We start from the raw sequence: 18,219 nt of genomic DNA, 5'->3' as shown, positions 1-18,219 counted from the left end.
AAACAGGTGCTGTGAAAGTATAACAGTGTGTCTTTGACTTTGCCTTACAGTCTTCTTCCCAGTCTGTCAATTACCAGGCGTGGATAAAACACTAAGCCAAGAATAAAGGCGGTTAACTGAATATGGAAATTATCGTCATTTTAATTCTATTTTTTTTTCTTTTTAATAAATTTAAACAAGTGTATCTTGTGTCCAACAATTCATATATGACTCTTGTGCTGTATAACAAACAGTACTTAATCAAAAAACCCAAATTAATTGCGCTACTATGGGTTGCCCCAGGTGGGTACTGCAGGATTACATTTAACCTTTAATCAAAGTAATTCAAACGCACGTGCAGCAACGGCGTCCTATTTTCACACTGCACATTGAAAATGTCCTTGGAGCTGAAATAACGTGTAAACTGTGAATGAGGTTTGTTTCCTTTCCTTCATTTAAGGAAATTGAAAATGTACCAGCAATATAACTTGAAATTCATGCTTAAGGTTTCCGTTTGCCGTTTTCAGTTAAATGTAATGTTAAATTGCTCAACGGAACAAAACAAACAAACAAACAAACACACAAACACACAAACATTATTTTCCTGTTCTCTTCTTTACCGTGGTAAGGTTAAAGGATTGAAAATAGGCATTGTTGAAAAATGACGTAGCTTGGAATAATTTAATCACTGCTCAAAGATAACAGAAAATATTTATTTCGAAAAGTAAGTTTATTATCTCTAAGCGAATTTGAACAAAAAATACTAATTAGAGAATGTGGATAATTCCTTTCTATTTCTTTGTAGCACGTATTATTTTTATTAGGCATACACACGTATTGTGAACTAGACTCAGCCAGCTTGTTTTCACGAGACCCCCGTGTGGTTAGCTTGCTTTCAAATGTAGTGTAAGCAAAACTAAAATGTTTTTTGTTTTGTTTTGTATTTTTTTTTTATTGTTTCAAAGTTACTTTTAATTCTTAAAACACTTGATTTACTGTTCTGTAGAGCTGGCTTTCAATATGGGTTTATATGATAAACACATTTATGAGTCTGTGGGTTAATGTAAGGGACAGCGCACCTTGCAAGGACAAATTGCGTTAGTTAATATTTGTGCAGATTTGAATTTGCAGCGGGGAATGTTTCATGCAGAGTTTTCTTTTGTAAAGTACATGATCTGATTTTGAGACATCAGAGGGCTTGTCTGGGCTTGTTACTGCCAAAGCAACACCTCCTCAAACAGACCAGCATTGCACATGTGTCATGTGTTTAACAAGAAAAACATTTTAAAAGGAAGTGCTTCAGTGAAAATGCCATCAAAAGTCACGACTGCAAATGCATTGTTTTAAAAAATATCTGTTGCATGACATTCTTGTTATTAAGATTTTTCTAAACATTACTGCAGCATTAAGTTTTTCTTTTTAGGGGTTTATTTTCAATTCAAAAACACATTTTCAAACATTACAACAAATATAGTTACAAAGTGAAAAAATAAAGTGCAAGCGTACAACATTTGAGTATTAAATACAAATAAATAAATAAATATGCAAATTATTCACTGTGCTTATATATGCATTACAAGGACTGCACTTCTCTCATATTGTGCCAGAGACCCTGAATACTCTAGCAAAGCCTCAAATGAAATGCAAATAAAACAGAAATGAAAAAGGCAATACAGTTCTTTTAAAATTACAATTCTTTAGAATGCAAAGAGAAAACGAAAAAAGTGGTGTAGCCCTTACAGATAACCTTTTTAAACTTTTACTTCAGCAAGTACTGTGTTCATACTGGCACATAAAAACAAATATTAAAACAATGTAAGACTATAATACAGTTTTAAAGGTAACACAAAGGGAATCCAAGGAACAAAGGCTGGTTCTATGATAACTTGAACAATGAAATAAAAAAGGCTTCACATTCTTAATAACACAGCTGACAATAAATAGAAAACCTCATTGCTACTGTATCACCAAGTCTGGGTGACTTCATCCCACAGAGGTGTTTGTACTCCATATAAACCTGGGTATCAAATGCGACTCATTCTCTGACCCCATGCATCTCAGTGTGTTTTCAGCGTACTCCTGCTGAGCGCCATGCACTGACAAGGGCCTTATGAGACCGTTGCTTTTACTCCTGTACCTCTGGAAACGTCTTTTCCCCACACCTCCACTGACTCCCCTGAACTGTAATCAGCTGGATCCTTTAGCACAACGATAACTAATTCATACCATAAAAAGGGTGTGGTGCTGTACAGCAGCTGCTGGAAGGTCTGTTGATTCATAATTACATTGCTCTCGGACAGACAACTTCAGGAAATGGGTTAAGCGGTTACTCATTAAAGTATTTTACTTGTTTTGTGTTTTTTTGTGTGTGTTTTTCTTTTTAATTTACGAGCGTACGCGCCCGTGGTGCAGTTTATACTTAGGCTTGATACACGGTATTGTGATCGTCTCTTTGGTGTTGACTTTGTGCTGACGTCTCCCATGCACAGATCAATGGTGGGGTGGATGAATCATTTTCTCCTGAGAGTCACAGTCCCAAATGTTGTCATAATCTAGATCATCATGCTCCTCCGTGGGATCCAGGTTAGTGTGCGCTGTAATGATTGATAATTGTGTATTTAAGATTCAGTCAGGACATTTAGTACATTAGTTAAGTGTCATACAATTGACTGACAAGATCTATTCATTAAAGTCTCCAGGTTCTGACCATAATATTTCTAGTATCATATACCATAGCAGCATACTGTTAATACATAGCCTATTAAAAATGCTGTAATCCAATCTGATTAAATATAGCAGTCATAAAAAAGAACACATTATGAAGCCCATGTACAGTAAAGTTAAAGATTATTGTATTGCATATTATTTTAATTATTATTTGTATTTCTTTAGCTTTATTTAAGCTTTTGTGTTTCTTTTAAACGTATTTTATAACAAGTACAATCTTGCATTGCACACACCCTGCCCTGCCATGCACAAGGGCATGTACCTTGATAGCTTCCCACTGCAAAAGACAACTTCCAAAACAAGACCGTTTTTCATAATGTTGACAACATTGTAAGAATTTGTTAATAACCAAATCATAAACCCCAAATAGTCAGGTAGCAATGATTAAGAGCCATTTCACAATGATTGTTATTGGTTTTTTTTCAGTAGTTGGCACACAGTTTTGACGTACCCGCCTGGCTTTCTCTGTAGCTTTCAATAAGATGTATAATCACATTGTGCCCAGAAGAGTCATCTAAAAAAAGTCAACATATTTTTGGAAGATTTCGTATTGCTTTATGTCTTTACAAATCTTAAACAAGTTTAAAAATATATTTCCTGTAAGATATATTGCTGCGGTAGACTCAGGCTCTATTTAACAGTGAGGGGAATGGCTATAGGAATGTTTTCTGAAAGGAACAAACCCATTTTGATGGTATAAAACTAGAGAGAAACTTAGTTGCAGCTGGGAACAAGCAAGTTATTGTTGTGGGCCATTCCTTGGTGGTTTTATATTGTTAAAACTGTTCTATTCATTTCAGACATGCACTTGCCCTTTCTGCTCAACCAGACCCTTCTAGTTTATTTTATTATTGCTAAATGTCTCATGCTAAGAGTGCTTTATCGTTACAGATAGAGTTAACATATGACTCCATGTTCACTGGGACAGTTTGGGCTAACTCACACCCCAGTGCATTCTGGTAAGTATAGTCCTGCTTCTCTTAAAGAAAAGAAACAAGTGGAAGGTACCTGAGACAGGTAAAACGTAGCAGAATGCATTGCGATGTGTTGAAAAGCCTGAACTGTCCCAGTGAACACGGAGTCATATGGTAACACTAGTTATGGATGAGATATTCATTTCAGATCAAGTATAACTTGTTCAGACATGATTATCTTTAAACATTGTACATTGTTTTAGATAATCTCGTGCCTTTCTGGAACTTGTCTTAATGATGCATCCGTTTCCTGGTACAATCAGGATGAGTGGCGGAGACCGTTCTCACGCTAATCGAATCGCATGCTGTTCACTTTTAAGGGAAAAACCAAAAGCATACCTTTTAAACGACTCGTAGAAATCTCAGTGTTTTCCAATGAGTAGCTTTTCTGCAAAGAAAAGATAAATTGTTTATTTAGAATAATTCACCGTAGCCTTTCTGGTCAATAGTTCTTTTGTCCTTACAGATACTGATGTAAACTTCACAAAACTCCAGACTGTTTTTATTGTTATCCAAATGTGGTAGAACTCAGGTGTCAACAAACCCTCAGGCACATTCCATCTAGAGATCTATATTCTGGTCAATGGATTCTGGACACTTACAGAAAACAAAATACATGCATTATAGTTTTTTTGTTTTTTTTTGTCAATTGCCATTTCCATTTTTTTTCAATATTCTAGTAGAATAATATCATGAACAAATTAAATCTTCTACAATCCGATGGAAGGGGGAAAAAAATTGGAACCTGTTATACTTTTTCATTGTCTGTAGTTATAGTGTTATCAGATTGTGTTTTTAATTGTTTAAAATGTATTTATTGTGTATCTTCATCGATTGTTGAAATTTACAACAGCAGGCAAACGTACTTCTGTGTTACGGCCATGCAGTGCTGGAGGTGCGGGCAGGAGCTTCACTGTCGAGTTGTCTCTGGTGCAGTCCTGTCTTGATAACGGTTCAGTTTGTGCTTCTTGTTTTATTAAGGGTGGGCTCCTTTTCCTCTTTCCTAAGGGAGGGGTGGACAGTTTGAAGGACCTAGGTAATGCGTAATTGCTGTCCAGTGTGGAGAGTGCTGGATGCTTGTGGTTGTCTGAACACTGTAAAATGCAATTACATTTAGTTCATTATTAAACTTAGGGTTAAATGCTTTCTATGATTTAAATCTTGCTTATGGTTAAGAATCTTCTGGTTAAGAATTCTATTTTAAACATGTATAACAGTTAATATTTAAATAACAGGAAATATTTATTAAAACAACTTAATCAAATGTACATCTCCAATAATTAATGTTTGTTTTTTGCTGGAAGTGCATTCTGACTGTGAATGTATTTAAATTATGACTTTGAAGAATAAAACCTACAAAACATATGAAAATTATAACATGCATGGGTGTTAATACAATTGTCAATATCTTTGCCACAGTCTTTTTTTTTATTTGGCATGTCTTTAAAGCCAATATAGTTGGAGCCATAATTCATATTTAAGCACAGGCATTTGAAGGTTACAGAATTAATGTTGAGTATTAAAAACACCAGTGACAAACTTACTTCGGGTTCCAGGCTGGTGTCTTTGTCAAGCCATTCGTTTGGTGTATACGGATCGTCATATAGAGGGGTCAGTGGCTTTCTTGGTGCACACATATCAGAATATCTTTGTAGGACAGAAGACTGATGGTTTTGGATGGACGACTGAGGTGTGCTCCAGCTATTAGACTGAAAAATTGAAACAGCACGGCAGTCAGTTCACTGTACCTACTGTATACTGTAACAGTTACATGATGCTCCTCATAACCTCCCTCGTTGTCCAGCAGGAGTGTGAGAACCATGTGAGGTTCACGTTCACAAGACTCAGCACTGTTGTTTCTTAGCTTATGGGTTTGTTTTTTACTGGGTTGGTTCAGTGGCTCCCCTTTTAGAGTGTGAAAAACTAATAACTCTAAAAAAAAAAAGTTACAGATAACTAGAAGAATACTGGTATTTTTCAAGTTATGGTGGTCCAGTGGTTAAAGAAATGGGGCTTGTTACCAGGAGGTGCCCAGTTCAGTCCCAGCTCAGCCACTGACTCACTGTGTGTGACCCTGAGCAAGTCATTTAACCTCCTTGTGCTCTGTCCTTCGGATGAGACGTGAAACCGAGGTCCTATTGTAAATGACTCTGCAGTCGCTTTGGATAAAAGCATCTGCTAAATGACTAAATAATAATAATAATAATAATAATAATAATAATAATAATAATAATAATAATAATAATATTTAAAAAGCTGGTTCTTGTAATGTTGTTATATGAAGGCTGGCAGACAAACTCAGAGAGACGTTCCTACCTTTATAAGTGGTAGCTTGCTCACATCATCTGCAGGATGCTCCAGTTGCAGAGAGCTGTATGGCACGTTATAGACAGGAGACAGGGGGTCTTCAATGGAGGCATAGGAGTCTCTGTCTGGAACAGAGTACCTAGCAGGGGGCGGGTGGATCTCCATGATAGATTTTACATTTGATGACCGGGTGCTGCTTCTTCCATTTAATCCGTGTGTTTGCTGCATGTCGGTGGAGGCGGGCCGACTTGAAATGTACTATGAATCATAAAACAAACTGGATAAACACAGCTGTAATGTCAAAATGTGGGAATATAGATACTACACTGAACAAAAATGCTCTTTGTACTTTGGGGTGAAAAAAAGAAAACTACACAAAGGTAATGGTATAACTGTCACTGACCTGTGTCGCCTATTTTATTTTTGAAACTTCAAAAATGCAGATCATAAAAGTTGACCTGTTTGTTGTGGTTCTGGCACAATCTAAATGCGTACTTTGTACCCTATGGCAGCTGCTTGTCAGATAACCTGGCATATAGACTTATCTGCTGATAAGCTTTTTGAGAGCGGACAGACTTACGCAGAAAGGTTTTGCATATTCGGGTGACAGAAGCTGGTCCTCATGGTCTTCAATGGGGAAATCGAAGGAGCTCCTGCCTCTTCCAGAGTCTCTGTGTGGCGGTGGCTGCTGCTGCTGAGACCAGCTATGACTATTCTGAGTCTGAACTTGGCCAGTACTCCCCCACTCGGACTGAACTGAAGCTCTGCTGTCTCGAGGAGGCTAAAACGGAGGAAACGTTGACATTTTTTTAATATGTAGTTTTCTAAGTAGTTCATACTCAATAAAATATAATAACAATACCAGATTCTGGTCAAATGACCCTCTACCCCTGGGACCTGGCATTGTTGCCTGACCTCTCGCCCTGGTTTCTGTGAAATGAAGCTCATTAAAATAGCTTTAGTGGTTTTCTTAGGTCGGTTTCTAGTTAGCCTTTTGTATCAGAAGAATGCAAGCATAATTTGATCATCAGTTAGAACAATGAGAAGCATGTAGAGCAAATATTAAAAAGGAGTTAATGTTGAAATGCATTTACAAATGAATGACAGGCAAGTTGAGATTTGTTGCTTGCTGCACTAGGCTTGACTTGTAATAATCTTCAGTGTTGTTCTAGGGTGTGTATGGACTGTCCTGCTGTTGGATAATCACCTTTCACCCAAAAAAAACAAACTCCTAAAACCGCAACAAATGCACTCTGCAGCTGTGGCCAAAGGTTTTGCATCATTGTAGGATTGAGACATAATTAAAAAATAAGCTACATGAACATAATTTAGATATTTTATTTAACGCTGTGTAATCAAAGAAACGCAGATTTCCAATTTGTCAGTTTTTTTGTAAAGTATATGGAAAACTACAAAGCGGTACGTAATTCAGTATGTTAATGCAACATTCTTCAGCAGGTTTCATTCGACTTTATGAAGCAAAATGAGTTAGTTCTTCTATAGAGTGAGGCAAAACATTGGCTGTAGCTGTACTTTCGGTCCTCACCTCTTTTTCAGTGGGTGTGTAGATGACGTCATAAACATTTGCTGAAGGCCCTTCCACTGCAACCTCTAAAGCACGGAGATGTCGTAGCCAGTCCTGGTAATCGCACTGATCCAAGCATGTTACTATTATAGGATTAATAAGTTTGCCTAAAGGGAGACAGGCAGAACTGTTTTAACATCTCAGATTTCCCATCAGTGAGTCGCTATCAGTATACACAAAACAAGCCACACACGCACACAAAGTTCTCGCTTACCTTCAATCATGAATGTGTTAGGCTTGTCGTCATTGTTGCGTGTTGATACTGTTATCGCGTTGAGAGGAAGTTTACCCTGTAATAAAACAATAGAATGTTATCATATGTGTTTGTTTTTTTAGTTTTTTTCTTATGCATGTACTGTATTGCTATTCAGTGCTATATGACTAATGGAATGGACTGGGGTAATAATTTTTCTACAGTCACCGTCTAATCTAAATTGTGACATATCCAAATACTAACGCCCTTTAACTATTTATCCCACTGGTGTCCTGAAAACTTAAAGCCTTAAATTACCTTGTAGAAAAGTCCACCGTCTTCGTCAGACAGGATAATGAGAGTTGCAGGGTACAGGACCAGGAGTCGATCATACTGATCCTATAAGAGACAACATTTGAAAATGCAGCATTGTTCAACAGACACTCCCAATAAAACCTGCTGGCTGCTTTTACTAGCGCTGAAGCTAACTCTTCATAAAATGGATGGGAAGTTGAAAAACCAGGCGTGGGTATGCAGTGTGGAGCAGCGGTTAGGGCTCTGGACTCTTGACCGGAAGATCGTGGGTTCAATCCCAGGTGGGGGACACTGCTGCTGTACCCTTGAGCAAGGTACTTTACCTAGATTGCTCCAGTAAAAACCCAACTGTATAAATGGGTAATTATATGTAATAATAATGTGATATCTTGTAACAATTGTAAGTCGCCCTGGATAAGGGCGTCTGCTAAGAAATAAATAATAATATGCACACAAGGTGGGACCCTAAACTAGTCTCTGCACTTCTTGTCAAGCTAGGGCAGGTATTTTAGATCTCACTTGCTCAATACTGAGAAATTCCATTTCTGTAAACCTGTGTTTGTTATGTGGCAGTGTAATGACAGACGTGGCATTGTATTCCACACACAAGAATTCCAAATGTCTTTCTACCCTTACGAAATGTTTTTTTTTTTCACTTGCACATATTTGTTATATCACATTGGCATGCTTATTATAGAAGCTGGAACATCGCTGCTTACCTGGCATGGTAAATGCTGCATCTTGGTCTTTGTCACAAAGGTGGTTTGGCCTAAAGATTCTCTTTGCGATCCTTCCCATTCGTAGATCATCTCATTTTCCACAGACTTCCTCAGTTCCTCTTTCTCTTTACCATGCTCTTTCACATTCTAAGGAAAATGCACAAAAGACTTGCATTCAGTACTTTTAAATTACAAATAATAACCATTACACATTGACTAAAATGAAACATTTGTCTCAAAGTTGCTAAGTTTATTTTTTAGTACTTCTGTTATGATTGAGTGTTTTAAAGTCAGTGCTGCACTCAGGTATAGAGAAATCTCAATAGCTAGAGCAGTATGAATTTCTTTACTAAAAACTAAACGATATACCCATCATTTGAAATGAATACATCTTTGAAAAGGGATATTGCACTGCACGGAGCACACGCTTTAGGGTTAGGAGGTTACTACATTTCTAGTTAAACTGTTAGGATTCTTTAGTCTGACTGCACTGTTCACAGGACCTGGCTCTCCCTGGTACAAATTCCCCATATGCATGTACATCATTCCATTTTAATAAATCACAGTCTTTTTTCCCCCCACGCATTTGGCATGCAATGAATGCATAGTCTCAAAGTTATTATCAGATGTCAGAAAAAATATATATATATACCTTAAGCCTTGCGTAGGTTTTTGTTTCTGCTGGAGTAAAACTCCCTCCATTCAGCTCAACCTGCTTCTTAAGATGTGTGAGCCATGTCTGGAGCTCTTCTTCGCTGGGGCAGTAGACTACAATGGGGTTTAAGCACGAGCCTAAAACACATCAGAACAGACAGGGTTAGCAGAGATACAGCTACGAAGCGGAGCACGCAGGGTTAGCAGAGATACAGCTACGAAGCGGAGCACGCAGGGTTAGCAGAGATACAGCTACGAAGCGGAGCACGCAGGGTTAACAGAGATACAGCTATGGACAAACAATTGGCATCACCTACAATTTTAGGATTGAGACATGATTTTTTTTCTGGCTGACGCAAAGTTTTTTTTTCCTTTCTTTTTTTTTTTTTTTTAGGTTTCTCAGCAGGGCTTCTTATTTAAGTGCCTGCCCTTGTTTGCTCATTGCAAAGGTATCAAGCAGCATTCCATTGGGCTGTAATGCAGCTGCATTTATTTGCAGAACATAAACAGAGGCTCTTGTCTCAGAGTAAGTAAAGATTTTTATGTCGCCATGATTCACCTAAAGGGCTCAGAGATAACGAATGAATAGGGTTATAAGCATTCCTATTGCTAAGGAATTTGCCATGGCCTGGAGTTAATGATGACTTGGTGGAGCAGCATGATAGCCTTTTGACCTGACAGTTCAGCTGGCAAAAACACCTGTCGGGTAACAAGGGAGCCTGTGTTTGAAAACAAGGCCATGCAGTACTTTCCCACATGCTGCATATACACAGCACCATCACAAGATGATATAAGGTCATATTACCAGTTACTATACTAAGTTACTTAATATTACTGCTTTTGTATTTAAGGCTGGAAAAATGAAACTTCAAAAGATGTCTTGAGAAATAAAGCAGACATAATTGAGCTTCAACGAAGAGGCAATAATAACATAAACATCTGTCATAACCAGACAGCACCATGTAAATGAACTCTGACGACATCTGTCATAACCAGACAGCACCATGTAAATGAACTCTGATGACATCTGTTGCCACCACTTAACTAGCGCAACAATAAATGATCTGTTGTTTTTATTTTTATGACAAAGCTCAATAAATCAGTCTTCAGTCCCACTGTTTAATGATTCTGATTTGAAATGACAGTCATTGATGTTGTAAGCACTTAATGTTTTGCTAAACTAAAATGGAATAAAAAAAATTCTACTGAAAATAGATTCTGCACACAATGTGGGCCTTATAACGTCAGCAGTAACATTTACCTGGTATTTAAAAATGATTTTGGTACAGCCCCTTTAAAACAAAGAAATACATCCTGCTGAGCGTGCAAGGAATGGGCTTTATTAGCCACTTCCTGTAGTGACTGCATATAGATACTCCAAGGACAGTGTCTCCCAGCTTTCCTAATAGTGTCCCACAAGGCTTCCTCATAATGCAGGTGATTTAGCATAGGCTTAACCGGAAAGCAGTACAAATCCCTATAGCTATTGCTGCTCAAATGGTTCAGGATGCAGTAAATTAGGAATTTGTCATGGGGTGCCCCACAGGGAGTGGATAAGTGCAACGCCGTTTTAACATACAGTACTCCTGTTTTAGAGTATTCCAGCACTGCTAAATACCTACTTAAAAACCTGATCACAAAAACATGCACATCATTCTGAAGCCTGCTGGATGTTACATTGGGGCTGTGTTCCAGTATATAACTGGATTGTTTTATTAAATAATGCTTGATATTGATAAAATGCTTCTAGAGCAGACCGTTGCTGGATTATAAACAGTCTTTCAATACCTTCAAGCCATTATGGATAGTTACTAACCTGCTATTTGAAAGGCGTGTTCATCATCTCTCTCACTTCTGCACACGTTGATCTCCTTCAGGGGCAACGTTCCCTGCGCAAAACACAAAACAAAACATAATTATGGGGAAAAAAACACAGTTTTACAACTAGGTTTAGTGAGTGAAAAAATAAACAAATGAGTGTAATGCAGTTTATGAGGATCCCAGCTAGGTGGGGCAGTGACTTCATTGTGTGTAACACCCTTTTCAGCTGTAGGCTGTATCTGGCCCAGACAGAAATGACTGAAAACAAGCAAAGTACTATGACTGTACAAGTGTCACTGCAGTTCATTCGTACTAGCCTTTGGTGCATTTATCTATTTAATATATATTTAAAGATCCCCAGGCATGTCAGAGCAGGGCAAGGAAAAATTCAGCCATGCTAGAATTGTTGACCTGTGTTGACATTTAGTCAGGGAACCTCAGGTTAACAAATAAACTCTTCTGTAAAATGGGTTTTGTTGTTTAGTCTTTAAGTCTTGTTCAAAAGATGGCACCTCCAACAGCCCAGTACTGCCCACCATGCTTGGGTGGCACTGGTTGAGTTCTGTCTCCAATATCTCTTGTACCAGTTTACAATAGATTATTTGGAATTTTCTGAGCATTCCAACCCTATGCAGGTTCCGAAATCTGATGACATCGGAATCTAAGGTGGCATCTCAGCAGCAAACATGCATAAAGAATGCCCTGGCTCACAAGAGCCATATCTATCTTTGTATATCATCAAGTATAAACTGGCTCCGGGGAGGTAACGATAATGGCCAGGAATGAAGGACTGGCATTGCCACTATCTAAACTGTACCTGTTTAAGGGACAACTTGATGCATTATGAAGATTAATTGCATATCCAAGAGGGTACAGATGTTAAAACTACTCAAGTCACCTGTGAACCTTCTTACCTGATAGGTTAAGCCAGTGAAGTTGTTTGATAGAAAATGAAGGTGTGTCTGGAATAAGTCCAAATAGCAGTCATGTATGTCCTGGAACAAGAACAGAAAAGAGACCAGTTAGTTAAAACACTCACAGACACAAATAAACAAGTTCAGACTGGTATGGAATGCTCTCTTCAAAATATTAAAACAGGGTCTGTGTGAACAGGTTGAAAGCAATACCTAGCTTTCACTGTCCCACGATGTGTTTGATTATATATATATATATATATTTACACCCACCCAGCATGACAAATTGCTTGTCCCGGTCTCATTATGATCCTAATGGATGATTGTGAGTTGCGCTGGCTTTTATCATAAAGAGGATTTCATTATGGATCAGTGCAGGATTGTGCAATCAGCTGGCACAGAAAGTTCACCTGCATGTTATGACACAATAAAAAGTACCCAGCTCTGAGTGATGTTTCATTGCAAGAACATTTGTTTGGCAGTTGCAATTTCATACATGTTTTATTTGTAGAGGCAATAACATCCTGCTGTGTTTTATATTTGTATTGTAATTTTTATTTATTGAAATACCTGTGCAGTATTATTTTATTTCAATTGAACAAGTTTACAACGACAATTACATGTACAGTGCCAATTAAGATTGTCGTTGCAATTGAATCAACAACCATCAAAGTGACACTGTGTTCAGAGCGCAGATCCAATTCCAAGAAACCGTGATTATAGCATTTGAACACTGGGTGGCACTGTGTGTTATACAAAAATATGTTCAGCAGGCCTGCAATTAAGATGTAGTTGTAATTATACAAGTAATTGTAATAATACCAGGTATGCATTTATTTGTCGTCCGATCAGCCACTTTTGGTGACCCCATTTGTTTGGAAAAAATAAAAAGTTATAGAGTATGTTTCTGTATTTGTATCTGTGATTATTGCTGGGTTATTTAGAATAAATAGAGTAAACATGTAAATGTGTAGTTTTTAGTATAATTAGTATTATAACTGCAGTTATAATATTTATATTTTTAGTATTATAACTGCAGCATAATAGTAAATTAACAAAATAGCTTTGTAATTGCAATTTCCGCACACAATTCTGCTCTTATTGCAATTGTAATTGGCTCCAGGTCTGATGTTAAAGAGAGTGGGTTTTGCCTGGGTAATGCTTGTTTCATAACCAGACACATGCATGTCTGACCTGCTTTGCACAGCCTGGCCTACCTGACAGTGCAGAAATCGGAACCTGACTGGGGAGCTGAAGATCATTTTCCCCAAATTCTTCACACTCGTGCTGCTCTTTTTCCACCCGTTGTTCGGATCATACGCAAGCTTCTGGTCCCAGTTAATGCTTTCTATTTTTTGCAGGTCTTTAGTAGACATATCCTGGAAAAGGTGTAGACATTTCAATTAGATACGAGTACCTAGAATTATTGTATTTCTTGTTCTTATTGTATGACTTATATTGTAACACTTGAATGTATTTGTATTTGCTTGCGATTGTAAGTCGCCCTGGATAAGGGCGTCTGCTAAGAAATAAATAATAATAATAATAATAATAATAGACCCCCATAGCGTCTTGTGAAAACTGTTATCAGAAATGTAAGGAATTGTTTTACTTGTTTTTAAAGAATAAATAATACAACACATTTAATGTCATAATTGTAAAGAGAAAAAAATGCATTACAACTTCATATTAACTAAAACAATTTTACTGTACACACTTATTAATAAATACTGTAAAAACCTTCGTATAAGTCTATTTTCTAGGTATTTTTAGGGGGGAGTGACTTATACACCGGTGTGACCTATAGGCTTTTTCCTGAAATTGTTGTCTCAAAGGGGGGGGGGGGGGGGGGGGCGAGTTATACACGGGCCTTACCTTTTTAGGTGAAATATAGCACAGTATGTTGACAATGCTGTTGGACTTCACTTGTCCTTCTTGGGGATATTTCTTACGAAACAGTCCATTACTGTTAAGAGGAAGAATAAATATTGAACAACATTTTCTCAGCATGCTTTCAACAAAAACTGCCCACTTTCCTTTAACGTGTTTTCAGCAAACACATCCATAACTAAAACCTTCAGCAAGAAGTCCATTCTTCCCTAATGCTAAAAACAAAACATATTTTAGGTAAACAAATGTTTGGAGAAAAGGTCTGTTAGTACCACTGTAGGTACAGACAACAGACAGAAATGTGTTATTTAAAAGTGGTAAAATGGCACTTGTAGTATTGAAGTATGGTATTTTGTCGTTGCCGTGCTTTACTGTACTTTATCAATAATTTAACTTGCTTTACTACTATTTACCACACTTTTCTATTTTTCTATACTGCAGCAAACATTTTGTGTAAATTAAACGTTTGCATTCCAATATCTAGTCTACTGGTAATTTGCCCAGACGTATCCTTTTAAGTCAGACGATTTTGTTTATTCTGTTGCATTGAACCAGTTTCTTTTTTTATTTTTATTGCCTGTACTTTTGTTAGTTTTCAGGAAATCCTCATTAACTTCTTTTGCATTTCAAAGCCAACTGATGGTGTTCTTCCTTAATCAAATCCAAGCCATTTGAATCAATCACTTTGCTGCCCTTTGTCTATCTACAGTACCCAGACCTGCCTAAACACGATTAAAACAAGAACATATGTCACCTGCATGTGTTAAATATACAGCTGATATGTTACTCCAGTAATAATTAATATTAGAAAAAATGATGTAGTGCTTCTGAAATGGTGGACCATGTTTACATAACTTTAACTTTCATTTCTAATGAAGCGCAAGTTAAAGTTAATTGGGCCCATTGACTACAAAAAAGAGTTTGAATTTAAATTACATTATCTGAATTAAATCACATATGTTATTCAAAACCACTAGCATTTTAATTCAGATCGGACTGCTATCTTTTATTTTTAAGTTGAAAGTTCAGTTGGGTTTGATTTAAAATTAACAATTAAAACACGTAAAAGGGTATTAATATTTGTGTGTGTGTATGTGTGTGTGTATATATATATATATATATATATATATATATATATATATATATATATATGCGTGTGTTTAAATAACTACCACTGACTTATTAGCAATGTTTAGAAAAAGAAGCAGTAATTACCAATAATTAACTCACCATATTAGGAATAAATTAACCAATGTTTTTATGATCAATTTTCAAACCTACATTGCTCCCCAGAAATGACTATAAGATTTTTGTTTCCATTTAAAACCCCACAAAATTATTTAACCCAAAAATACCAACTATTATCAGTTTATTGTAAGTAAATCATATATCCATAAATGAATCCATTCATTCATTAACAAAAATAACAAATAATTATACATACCTTTTCTTTCGTATGAAGCCCTTACTTGAATATTTGAACCTGTGGTTTGGATGGGAAAAGCATGACATGCTGCTCCCCATTGTGAGTTTCCTTTGTAATCCAAGAGTTGCTTTCAGAAGCAGTGCGAGAGAGATACTGAGCCGAAGGTGCTGCTGAGCTGTATGTATGTTTAATGTGTCACTAGACATGCCTCTGCATACAGACAGCAAGGGGTGTGTACTGAGGGAGAGGAGGGGCAGGGTAGACCAAAGTTCACACTTCTAGAGTGAACCCAAGATGGTGTGGTAATTAACTACATCTGAGGGATAGTTAAAGCTGTTATTTACCAGGATAAATGTATTTATTTATTTAGGTTGAAATATTTCACTAGCTGAGATGAGATGTACATGTTGCCTATATTTATCTCTCGCTCTCGCTCTCTCTCTATATATATATAATGTATTATTATTATTATTTACCTTATATGGAGATGTTATACATATATGTCATAATGGGCCCTATTCACACTTTTCTGATTCATTAAATCCTTTTTGTTTCAGCTTTAACAGTGATGCAATATTTTTTATTTACATCCCCATCTCTTTAATGTTGACTAATACATCTTAGCTTACTAGCAGTAGTGGTGTAGTGACAACAAACAGGTTTCAAGCCTAAAGGCAAGAAGCCGTCCTACTCCTGCAGCAATAGCTGGCACTGGGGAATGTAAACAAGGCATGCACATTTTGGAATCGCTTTGAAAAAGACACAGTGAAACAAACTGAACTGCCGCCCTTTACAGAAAGAATGAACAAAACAAATGCTATGAATGTCAATGGCGTGGAGGTGGACACACTTGAAACGCAATGCATTCTTGTCCAACGTTTCCCACAAAAACAAAATGAGTCAGCATGTCCACCTGCCAGAGAAACAGCAGCCATCAAGGAGCCTAATCTCCTGCTCCTAATGAGTGGTTAAACGTGGACTTGTGGCAGTCAGTCCCACTCCTTCACACGTGGGCTCTGTGGCTGTGCTGCTAGCATGCAGCCTGCCCCACCGGTCTGAAAAATTGGAAATGAAGTAATCGGACTGTGGATAAAATCTAGGTCAGTTTTGGTTTCTCTATCTACATGTGGGAGCAGGGAAGAGGGGTGTATTTTTCAAACCAGTTCAGTCTAGCCTGAAAGAACAAGAAGAAACAGAAAGCCTATGTGTTGGCTAACTCACTAGGTGGTCCACAGCTAACTCCACATCACAGCATGACATGGAGTATCAGTAATATATGTTTAAACAAAAATCTATAGTTGTGTGCAAATCTATTAGAACACCCCATTGCTTCTGTAGTTTTTTGATTTGTTGTGCATATGACATTAAATCACTGTAACTGAAAATCTTGGAAAATTGTCAAAATAGGCAAATTAGTATAATTACTTTAATAGGCCACACATGCAATTCATTTAAAATAGTAAGAGAAAAGGAACATCTACCCACAAATGGCAAAGTGCATGAGACTTTTTAGAAGTTGTTTAAGATATTATTATTATTTTATTTATTTCTTAGCAGACACCCTTATCCAGGGCAACTTACAATTGTTACAAGATATCACATTATACATTATTTCCATTATACAGATATCATATTATTTTTCATACAATTACCCATTTATACAGTTGGGTTTTTACTGGAGCAATCTAGGTAAAGTGCCTTGCTCAAGGGTACAACAGCAGTGTCCCCCACTGGGGATTGAACCCACAACCCTCTGGTCAAGAGTTCAGAGCCCTAACCACTACTCCACACTGCTGCCCTAATTACCTAAGATGCCTAAATAAAGCACAAAATGGTCTAACATTTTCACACGAGTGCCTATATCACTTTCTATATCACTGATTGACATTCTCACACCCTGAGGTTTTCATGCAGCTAGGTATAGACAGCATCGAGATGGCAAATCTTGAGGTGTTTTAATAAATGTGCACACTACTGCATAATGATGTCATGCACGGTCTTCAAAACAAAAAACAAAACATGTTGAATGTTTGCATTTCATTTCAATGACAGCCGGCTAATAGGCCTGAAAAGACTGCACTGTTTCAATGCTTTCATTAGCAAAGCAGCGTGATGGCTTTTAAATACCCGGATAGATTCATGGGTTTGGCAGCACTGATTACTGACCGAAAATTGAAATTCTCACACCCTGAGATTTTCATGCAGGTAGGGATGTAAAGGCTATAAATGACAAATCTTGAGGTGTTCTAGTAAATGTGCACACTACTGTATACTTTTCAATAACACTTTGCTTTGTTATTAGATTTTTGTTTTACAGATGGCTTGCAAATACACTCTGTTTGGACCGTGTGAATCAATAAAGAGTATTATTTGGCCACTAATAAAATTAGGGAGGTGAAAGATTGTACACAATGGGAAGACTCTCAGCTTGTCACAGATCGTTTGCTAAATAACCCAAAGCTGGTGAGATTTGTCTGTATACAAATCTTTATGTACATAATTAGGATGGAGAGTCAGTATTAAATAAATAAATAATTAGATAACAGTTAATAGGAGTATACTAATAGCACAACAGAAGTATTTATTAAATGCAGGTGCTTTATATGATTTTGCAACACTTTGTTTAAAAGTCATCCTTAGTCTTCAGCTTCTGTTAAAAAGTTATCAGCTAATTTGTGTTGGTGTGTTTGTTTGTGTGGACAGGTGTGTGTACGA

At 37.1% G+C, this 18,219-nt stretch overlaps 1 protein-coding gene across 2 annotated transcripts; it reads right to left on the bottom strand.

The window, feature by feature from the left end:
* Positions 1-1,389: 1,389 nt before the first annotated feature.
* On the bottom strand, positions 1,390-15,684 carry LOC117425381 (pleckstrin homology domain-containing family N member 1-like). 2 transcript variants are annotated; one of them, XM_058993234.1, is made up of 17 exons: positions 15,523-15,684; positions 14,064-14,154; positions 13,406-13,567; positions 12,189-12,269; positions 11,270-11,342; positions 9,452-9,591; positions 8,800-8,946; positions 8,084-8,164; positions 7,787-7,862; positions 7,534-7,679; positions 6,568-6,768; positions 5,997-6,245; positions 5,225-5,389; positions 4,547-4,774; positions 4,020-4,068; positions 3,158-3,220; positions 1,390-2,573 (listed from the first exon to the last, which is right to left on the bottom strand). In XM_058993234.1, the coding sequence occupies exons 1-17, from the start codon at positions 15,600-15,602 to the stop codon at positions 2,470-2,472; spliced, it is 2,136 nt and encodes a 711-aa protein (XP_058849217.1). In that variant the 5' UTR covers positions 15,603-15,684; the 3' UTR covers positions 1,390-2,469. The 2 variants fall into 2 exon arrangements, with proteins under 2 accessions (XP_058849217.1, XP_058849218.1); XM_058993235.1 differs by lacking the exon at positions 3,158-3,220 and having other exon boundaries at positions 15,523-15,683.
* Positions 15,685-18,219: the final 2,535 nt, after the last annotated feature.

The sequence above is a fragment of the Acipenser ruthenus genome, chromosome 20 (assembly GCF_902713425.1).
Source record: "Acipenser ruthenus chromosome 20, fAciRut3.2 maternal haplotype, whole genome shotgun sequence".
Classification (NCBI taxonomy): domain Eukaryota; kingdom Metazoa; phylum Chordata; class Actinopteri; order Acipenseriformes; family Acipenseridae; genus Acipenser; species Acipenser ruthenus.
Note: the sequence above shows the minus strand (reverse complement) of the source record. Positions and strands in the feature narration are given on the sequence as shown.